This window comes from Dioscorea cayenensis, chromosome 1 (genome assembly GCF_009730915.1).
Source record: "Dioscorea cayenensis subsp. rotundata cultivar TDr96_F1 chromosome 1, TDr96_F1_v2_PseudoChromosome.rev07_lg8_w22 25.fasta, whole genome shotgun sequence".
In the NCBI taxonomy this organism is placed as follows: domain Eukaryota; kingdom Viridiplantae; phylum Streptophyta; class Magnoliopsida; order Dioscoreales; family Dioscoreaceae; genus Dioscorea; species Dioscorea cayenensis.
This window is the reverse complement of record NC_052471.1, coordinates 11,925,760-11,936,232: the sequence shown is the minus strand read 5'-3', so window position 1 is coordinate 11,936,232 and position 10,473 is coordinate 11,925,760. Positions and strand designations below refer to the sequence as shown.

Sequence of the window (10,473 nt, the reverse complement as noted above, 5' to 3'; positions counted from 1 at the left end):
ATCCAGCTACATCACTTACAAATAGAGTATTACAATGGGGAGGTTTTGGAGCTCATCGGGGAGTAGTTTTGGAGGTTTCTGAAAGTTGACGAGCATATTGAGAAGTTAACTAGAGTGAATTTTGCCATCATATGTGTGGAAATCAACTTGTCAAAGCCCCTCAAAAGAGGTTTCTAGATAGGAAGTTATGAGAAACAAAGCATGGTTGATGTTTTTAATGAACGCTTACCAATGTTTTATTATAAATGTCGGCTGGTAGGTCACGGAGAGGTTGGATACTACATTGCTCACAACAAACCAGAAAATGGAAATGTAGGCTATGGATCGATGATCTTTGATCAAACTACATCCCGTAAGCCATGCAGCTAGAAAATGTGGGTGGAGACAAAGGAGACACCTTCCTAACACTAACGTGGAGGAACTATCTTCGGATGTCCAGGAACAAGAGCCTGACAGCCATTACGGTCAATGACGGGTAGAACAACGTCATCGACGCCAGGGCATGATAGTGGAGCAATGTGGAACCACGACGTGAGAACACATGTCAAATAACCAAACTCTCGGGGTGACATATGTCCCATGAGGGGGTTGGGGGGGGCAAGTTTTGTTGCCTCGACATAAGGATTCTCATCCAAAAAGGGATGAAATTCAGAACGTTGAGGATTTGTGTGATGATGAAGTGAATCCTGATCGTTCGGAAACCCCATAATGTGATTTGATGGTGCCAACTGTGATAGGGCTTTGGCGTTAACACCCTTAGCTTGAGCGTGACAAGGGCAGACAAAGCCGGGAGTGATTATTCCATTCCCTTAGACTATTTTTTAGCACATCTGTATGGTCGGACATTTTACTCGGGCATGATCTGGTTTCATAACCGAGAGCGGAGTAGCGACCCGCTCAACTAGCAAGACTTAGAAAATATCGATCATCATCCATATGAGCAGACGCGTACGGGCAGAGACTGTCTCTCGATCAGCAAGCCGATTATCGAGACATCCATTGTGGATGTGCAGTGATTATCTGGCGCTGTGGACAGACGGAAAACAAGAGTGGAAAGCACATAGTGACGACGGACCCCGGCTATTCGGTGTGTAGTCGTTGGATGAGAACCCATTCCGTCATTTTCCCCTCGGCCTTGGAATTCATGAGAATTCGGTCGTCTCTTTCCCCTTGGCCAAGATACCATTCTCATGGCTATATAAAGGACCTTCCATTCTCCTTGATGAGCATCCCATTTCTCACTTCTCTTTCTCATTCTATCTTCTTCTCTCTTCTTCTTCTCTCTTCTCTTGAGAGAGCTCTCATTGTGAGCTTAGAGGCCGGTGTGCTCTAAGGAAGAGGGACTTGTCCAGTTGTAAACCTTTCTTCTCAATCTAGAGAGTTTATCTTTTCTCTCTTTACACTTTGGTGCTATTCTCTTACTTTCTTCATGGTTTTGGTGACTTAGCCTTCCTTGGGCGTGTTTTTCTTGGCAGCAGGCTGATCGCGTAGGGCGAGTGCCGCACGGGTTATACTTTGATCATTAACCCCATGTCACCAACCATGATGGAACCCGATGTGGTGATCCCAAGCCCCCATATTATCACTCCCTACCCGCGGGCCCCAGGACATGACTATCACCGCGATAAGCTGAGGAGGGATACCCCACCACTCTACCCTAGGATCGCTGTAAGACTGACAAAAATCTGAATTTTCACAATCCTGAATAAAAATTCACTAGCAGGAATATCGAAGCCTACGAAGTACAAATATACACAGAGGAAGCTACACACTTAGCAACAGAGTAAAAGGAATTTAGAAGTTAAATAAGACATCACACAACAAAGTTGACCTATAAAGTAGAACATGCAACAACAATATTAATTTTCAAAACCTAACAGTACTAGTGGATCCATGAATGTTACACAAAGCAAACATGTCTAGAGATACAAATATACAAGATTGTAGAAAAAGATAGATGAACAATAAGAGCCATGCCTAGCACTCCACCAGGCCGCTGCACCTCTAAAATCTAAAAAAGGGGAGAGAGGGTGAATAACCTGGGTTACTCAGTTAGTGGGTTAGCACACAACTGATAGAATATAAAAACAAGAAAGAAAGTTTTCAAACCTTTCATTTTTCCACTAATAACACCAAGGAAAAACAAGGTTTGAAACGCCGATAATCCACAAACCAAAGTAAAGCACTACAAGAAATCATGTTTTTTGGGGCGGTTTTAAAATCATTTAGCGGCGGCGGTTATAACCGCCGCTAGAGGTGGGCACGGACCGGTTAACCGGGCCCGCTGGGCCCGGTTCATCGGAAGCCGGACCCGGCCGTGCTACAGGGAGACCCGCCGGGCCGGGTTGACCCGCCGTTCCCGGCTTATCACAGAACCCGCCCGGTCCGGGCCAGGCCCGTTTGACCCGGCGGGTTTTTGTAAATAACAAAATATTGCCATGGATGGGGTTTGAACCTAGGACCTCATACTTAGAGAAAATAACATTAACCAATTGGCCTACAAATTTTTCTTGTTTTAGTATAAAACATAAATAAATATAAAGAAGTTGCAAAATATTTTTTAAAACAACAAAAAATTTAAAATAATTTATAATAATAACTTAAAAATTTTTAAGACATATCAAAATAATTTTAAAAAGGATAAAAAAGCTACATTTTTAATTTATTTATCTATCAAATTATATTATTAGCACACCTTTTTAAGTGCAACAAAATGTATATATTAAGTAGTATTCTTATTTTAAATTGAAGTTATCATCAACTTATTTATTTATTATAATTAGGGTTGGCTCTAGATTTCACTTTGGTCTCTAACTTTAGGGTTATTATTGTGCTTATCATGTTGTCATTGAAAAAAATTACAAATCAAAAAATATGGTGTTAACTATTATTCAAAGACATTCTTTTTTTTTACTAATATATGTTTTTATAAATTGATATACATAATTTAAAAACAATTTTTTGTAATTTTATTTTTTATTTTATAAATTGAAACAAAATAATCTAATATATATGTGACAAATAAGAGTGCTCTATTTAAGAGAATTTAAGAGTGTGCATATGTAGGGACTCAGTGCTTATGAGCTAAAATACGATTAACAAAATAATTATTTTTAAAAAAAATATTTATGAAAATTTATTGTTTGATAATTTGATATTTTACTAATTGATTTTTATAATTTTTAAATTTATTATATAGTTTCTTAATTTTTTATAAATTAAATATATATGTAAAATATTTTGATCCATATCGTACATCTATCTATATATAAGTTTTTCCAATAAATATATAAAGCAAATTGTAGCTCAAGTGGTTGGGTTTTTGCTATCCAAGTTCAAGATCATGGGTTCAAATCCCATGACCAACATGCACTAGTATTAAAAAAAAAACAATAACATTAAACCTGGTTTGACCCAGCCCGCCGGGCCCAAACCGGGTTTTGACCCGGCGGGTTAACCCGCTGGGTCACGGGTCGGGAAAACTCCAACCCGTAACCGGCCTGTCTACAGTATGGGTCATTGAACCGGCGGGCCGGCCCGTGCCCACCTCTAACCGCCGCTAAATGAAACCAATGGCAGTTGCAACACCGCTGTGTATACGATTGTCGGAAGTGTCATTCACGGCCGTCACGCGTACGAGAATTCTCGATGGTTATATAACGGCCGTTAAATTATAAACATATCGAGGCAGAGGAACTCGGAGAAAGTGGCGGCAGTTCATGTGTAAATCGCCATGGGTTTGATTTTTTTTAATTTCTTTCTAATTTTTTATTTGATATTTTGACAATTTTATATATATATGAATCCTGTGCATTGAACTCATTTGAATCCTGCGCATTGAAATCATTCAATTAATATTTAAAAATTATAAAAAATTTATTTATAACTCATTAATAATTAAGTCAAATTTACAAATTTGTTTTCTCTCTAAGTTGCAAACATATTATAAACAAATTGAAGAACAAGACTCATCAATCATAAAATGAAGGGTGTGTTGTGTTTGGCTGCAGTCTCTGTCCATGAACAAAGGAAGCAAATAGTTGCAGTGCTCTTCCAGGCTGTGCATAAGGAACCATAGCACCCTCTCACAGTAGTAAATTAATGTCTTAATTACCATATTCAGTCACCCAACCACCAACCTTCCAAAAAAACACACACACACATTTTATTCAACATATATTAATCATTCATTCAATTCTAAATCAATCTGCAGATATACATATATAGCATTTTATATATAGATAAGATACACATACCTGGCCTTTGTAAAACCAAACACTATAATGAATTGTGATTCCGAACTTCGATTCATGTTCTAGATCTCGCATTAATGTTTGAGAGCACAAAATGAGAACAACTAAGTCTTGATCATCACTGCCAACAGAAAACATCTTTAATTAATTACAGTTTGATTCAAAGTATGAAACAGATATCTCTTCTAGCTTATCATTCAGACTATTAATTTTATCAGCAATCTCATAGCGCTGTGCACACAAGAAAGTAATGGAAAGTGATAGCGCACCCTTGTTGAGGCATTAGCACTTGACTCAGCCAGCTGAGAATGATGATCAACATCTTGCAAAAGCCCAGTACCCAAGTTGCAATGTTGTCTGTTGCTGCTGCTGGTGAGAATAATGTTGATTTTGTTCCATTAAATTCACTTGAAGGAATCTACAAGCATCAAATGGAGGCATCGGTTCATAGCGGTGTGCTAGACATTGTCATTGTCATCATCAGTATTTCTGGCAAAGCATGCTCATTTGTCATGCATGCTCTTTCATTTTTCGATGAATCGCATTGATTTATCATTAAAAATCACAATAACAGAGATCTTCAATAAATTACACTACATTATCAATCCGTAAATCAGTCACCTTGTTCCTTAAGTACATGTTATCATTCCGCAACTTAATTTCCCGCAATGTTTGATAAAAAGTTATCATCGAAAAAAGCGATCAAGAGTTCATCTCATTCATGTCCGATCAAATGGATTTATACTTACCCTTTTTCTCGCATGTACTCTACTTCAGAGATATAACAACTCATTCGACAAGATTTAGAGCAAGAATTTACTAAAATATATATATTGAAGGTATGAACTGTGTGTGGAGAGGAAACATACACATATTTATATATGTATATATATATATATATATATATTTACCTTTTTGGTTCTGATTTTGCTGATGCCTTTCTCTACCCTGTTCTCCAGTTGATTCAAGTCTCTGAGACTCATGGTGCTAAGAGCTTCACCCATTAAATTCCTACATGTTTGTGCTTATTTTACTTCCATGTAGTATCATTGATTAGAATGTGGTGAAGTTTTTCTGTGAGATTTTTTTACCTATTGGAATTCCGCAAGTTGGTGATTTGTTGCCCTCGCTTTTGGATGCCTCTTGTTGGTATTCATCGAAAAAAATTAGTGATACTTTAAGTTTACTGGGACATTTCTTGGTTGAAAACCTGACAATATTATGGTAATTGTGAACCAGTACAAAATTCTTATCTTTTGTTTTATCCTTATTTTGAATATGGAAGAAGTTGTATAATTCCAAGATGACAAACAAAATAGAGATAAGGGGGAGAAATTGTCATCTATATAACTTTAAAGAATAGCACCAAATTAACAGATCATAAATGACTCAAAGATTTTGTTTCCATGATATCGAAATTCTCACTGATAAACAATCAGAAAACAATTCAGCTATTGCAAATATAACATAGCAAACCAACTTGGCCATCCATTAATAACAAACTGGAAATAAGAATATTTACCAGTCATATGATAGCTTACCAATTAAACTTCAACCAAATATGTCCATCAGCAAGCAATAAAGGGGTCATTTCAAACAAAGTACAACAAAGTAACAAACACAATGAAAAGCTGAAATCCAAGGATCAGAAGTACATCCCCTAAATAGTGGTTTAATTCTTATGCGGTCACAATCTGATTGCATCAGTCCAATTTATTTAAAGAGATCTTTGGATGAATCTTACCACTTAAGATGACAGCCAGAAGATTCATATTAGCCTGGGGGCCAGTTCATCTGTCGCCCACCAATAAGATGAATGTGAAGATGATAAACCAATTGATCTGTAAAACACAATGAGTTGATCAGTAAACCACTTGAATAGCCCATCAAAATTCAAAAGAGATGGAAATAAAACATACATCCGTTTGGCCCATCATTGATCACAATTCTAAACCCATCATCAAGCCCTTCCTGGTTAGCAACAACCTTAGCCATGTACAGGAGATAACCGAGTATCTTAATGTACCTCTCCTCTGCCTACAAACAGTCATAACTCAGGATGATATGATATAATGTCAAATCAAATTGCACTGACAGTTGAACCTCAAAGGAAAAGAAAAGTGGTATAGCCAGCCAAGGAAAAAAATGAAGGTTGGAGAACAACTGATGCACCACCTCTTCCTGACTAAAAACTTTAAAAACATAATAATACAAAGTGACTATGGAAGCATAAACATTATAGTAGCCCATGGAGATACCTTTGTGCTACTTACCATCAGACTATAAGTTTAAAGAAATAAGAAATATAATAATTCATTGAACAATAAAAAACAAAACATATACCTTTGAGAGCCCACTCAATCCATCCTTAACCTTAGGGATGATTAAGATACGAGTTGGAGCTTGAGGTTCTATGTCTCTAAATGCAAGAACCTACCAAAAAGAATCACAGCATGATAAAAGCTTTATCAAAATAGCATATCTTGCAAGAAAAAACATGAAATTCAACTCAATAGAACACAAAGGATGAAAAGATTCCACCTTGATATGTAAGCTGCTAGTAAAACATGAAACAAAATGAAAAAGCTTTAACAACAACAGCATCACAAGTCACAACACTGAACTAGGAAAAGAACAAAGAAATGCTCACCTTGGACAACTCCAAGTTTTTGAAAGCCTTCTGCCCATATTTGTTCTGTTACATACTTTGATCTTGGGAGACGAAGCAAGGATAAAAACTAATGTAAAATTCTGAGTCTTAATTAAACATTTAGAAAAGCATAAGAAACGCAAAATATAAAATAAATCAGTACTGCATATATATATAGACTACAACTAACATGAGCAATCCACAAAAAAGATAAACAACTGGCATCACAAGGAACTAAAGTTTGAAAGCCAAAGATTAATAAAAGATAGTGTAAAAACTACAAATCAGCTTCAAATTCAGCGGGTTGATCACGGCATCACATCATTCAATGATGTCCTATTTTTTGCTTTGGCCTGAAAAACACAGACAACAGAATTTGCAAACCAAACATTAAATTAATAAATAGCAAAACACCAACTGGACTCAATGATTGATCAAGAACTCACCGAATTGAAAGCCGGGTCAAACCCTCTTATGTGGATCCCAAATTGAATTCATATGATTGATTATTAAATACATTGAACTTTCATACTTCAAATATAAAAATAGATAACAAGGACTTACTTAACTTACTGTCGCATATGTCCTATGTAGATTCATCTGAATTTTGGTTGCAATGTACTGTGTGACTACCCTGTGATGAACGTCTTCCAATAATTGGCGACCCCAAATTTTCCTATGTCAAACAATTTCAATATAAAATTTGAGGAAAAGAATGAAATCCTATATGTGTAAACATTAACACTAACCTAATCAAGACAATGTTATCATATAGGTATAAATGCCAAAGAAATATAAACAAAACCTGATTGGTTGCTATGTTTTGATTTTGGTTGGCCAATTGTTGGGTAAGAATTGATAATTGTTGCTGAAATCGTTGTTCATTTTCTTGCACTTGTTGCCTTAAGAGTTGCACAGTGTCCCTGAGCTCATTGATTTCAGCTTGTGTGCCCCCACTTGCTTCATTTCTTCTGCTCGAGCTAGAAGATGATCCATATATTTGAGTTGGGACAACTCCAAGTCCCATACCCCGAACATAGCCTGGGTGTTCTTTCCCAAAAACACTAGTAAATGCTTCATTTTCAGATGAGCCTTGACTTCGAATAATTAGATCTTCCTGTAAATTAAAGCAATATTGTTTTCCATAAAAACATATGTCACAAAATCATGAAACAAGCCATATGTTTCAATGTTAAACTTACATGATTATGCCTCGCTACTTCATTTGCGAAAGACCCATCGGATGTTGTATGGCTTGCTTGAAATAATTCAACTCTAGTGACAGAGCGACCAAGTTGCTTTTCCTACCAAGAATGCAAGTTGTTTAAAATGTAAGTAATGTTGCGACATGATTAATAAACATAATTAAAACTACTCAAAAGAAAAGAAAGTAATAACCATCTCATTTTCCAGTCGAGCAATGGACTTAGAACCTAATGTGTGAGGCATTGTCTGGTGGGTGCGATTTATTGTATTTTGTTCAGCTTTTGCCTGCAAAGTGTAATTTAAACATTTAAAAGAGAAACAATAATACAACTATTAATTTTTTTTTAAGGATATCACCTTCTTGTCAGGTCGAGCTCTATAATCCACAAATGCAACCCATTGCTCCAAAGGGATCTCTAGAGGTTTCCTTGCTATGTTGGCTTCACGAGGACCATTGGGATCACATTTCATCAAGTTATATTTATCTATCTTGTGATAACTTGTCAGATTTAGAACTCAGTGAAACTGAAGGAAATTTTGAAGAAAATTCTTCATCTTGGGAATACATTAAACCAAAGAACAACTAAACAAATCTTCACGTAAATACTGTAGCATAAAAAACATCTAATAATCACATCATTCAAATTCAACCAACCAATCAATCTTAAAAGTTCACACATGAAAATGAAAAAAAACCTCTTTTTACATCAAACAAACCTCAACCTAACAATTTCAATCTGCATTTCATATCACTCAGTAATAAAGAAAAATAAAATAAAAAATAGTGTTCAACAACAGTTAAAGAATCAAAATCCAAGTAGGAAAAAAAAAAGAAGCTAGTTTGGATCAAATCACAGCATGAGAATCTCTAATGATCTCAAAGAAAACAAAGGAAGAGGAAAATCTAGCTTACTTGAGCATTCGCTTGTGAGCGCGGCCGCGGGGTTTCTTTTTCTTGTCTTGCTTGGCGACCTTGGGAGTCTGGCCGCGCACCTTACCAGTGCGAACTAAAGATCCGTGCACCTTCTCTGATTGCCAGATTCAAAGGAAAAACAGATCAACACTCAAGAAAACCTCAAAGTTAGTATAGAAACTGAGAGATCTGGAAGCATTCCCTAAAGATCACCAATAATGTTAATGATCGAAGGTAGCAAACTTGGATGGATCTATGGATTGATGGCCGGGAAGAGGAGAGAGATGGCCGGGAAGAGGAGAGAGAGACAAAAGGGAAAGTGGAACCCTAACAAGCGAAACGGCCAAGCTGGGGGGCGAGAGAAAAGAAAGGATCGGAGTCATTTCGTCCAATGGGAAAATAATAATGTTCCCGGCGGTTTGTTACACAACTGCCGCCTATTACATAGCATCCTCGGCTGTTCAGATGTAACTACCGCCATTACCACGGAATTAACGGTCGTTTTAACCAAAAACCGCCACCAAATGAAAGATATCACCGGCCGTTCATTTAACTGCTGTCTAAACCGCCCCAATGTGCAACACTGGCGGCTATTTAGGTCAAACGGCCGGGAAATGAGTGCCGCAAAATCACTAATTTCTTGTGGTGAAGGGTTTTCATAAGTATAGACAAAGCCATGAAGCTTTTGACAAGTATAGAGAAAATACAAGTACATAAACCTTCATAAAGAGTATAAATGTCAAAATGATCAAATAAAGCTCCCAACACTATCAAAATCAACAATACGACAAATATATGAGTTTTAAAATCAATAAAACATAATACTCATCATCAAAATAAATTTATGAGAGACTGGCCTCCAAAGAGCAATAGTTGGGCTTCGCCCCCTCATCATAGTCTAAAATAGCAATACAAAAGATATGTAAGAGATTACTTCTCAAAAACTCATCTGTATTAAAAAAAAAATAAACTCTTTAAGATAGCAAGCTAGTATCATAACCCAACAAGTAGTGTTCTAGAAATCCCTCTAAACTTTTGCCATGGTCGGGGCTAGGTTTAGAGCCATCAAGATACTCATGCGCTTGATGTTGATCCATCTATTTACCATATGGTGTCTCCGGCTCCCCGATAACAGTCTAATCAGGGTCTTACACACCCTCCTGAATTGGTCAAAAAAGATCAGCTAGTCTATCATGCCACCTCAACAGACTGACCATGGAGATCGCCTACTGCAGTAGGACACCACAAAATAAACCATGCAATACTTGTTTATCTCAACACAGAGTCCATAACTAGGACAACATTCCAATATCAAGAATCCAAGCGATTCCACAAATACCCATGCTAGAAGCATGATAGAATAATCAAAGCCTCATAAATCAATTCAACTCGAATACAGGTATAAACATAAACACTTTCATTCAAACATTAACGTTTTAAATATGAAACAA

The 10,473-nt window shown here is 36.7% G+C and overlaps 1 protein-coding gene across 1 annotated transcript; it reads right to left on the bottom strand.

Annotated features, from left to right (window-relative positions):
* Positions 1–5,892: 5,892 nt before the first annotated feature.
* On the bottom strand, positions 5,893–8,580 carry LOC120251895. Its single transcript, XM_039260578.1, has 7 exons — positions 8,467–8,580; positions 8,302–8,394; positions 8,106–8,207; positions 7,709–8,020; positions 6,597–6,686; positions 6,173–6,290; positions 5,893–6,094 (listed from the first exon to the last, which is right to left on the bottom strand). Exons 1-7 carry the CDS (start codon positions 8,578–8,580, stop codon positions 6,027–6,029), a joined length of 897 nt encoding a protein of 298 aa, XP_039116512.1. The 3' UTR covers positions 5,893–6,026.
* Between the last annotated feature and the right edge of the window lie 1,893 nt (positions 8,581–10,473).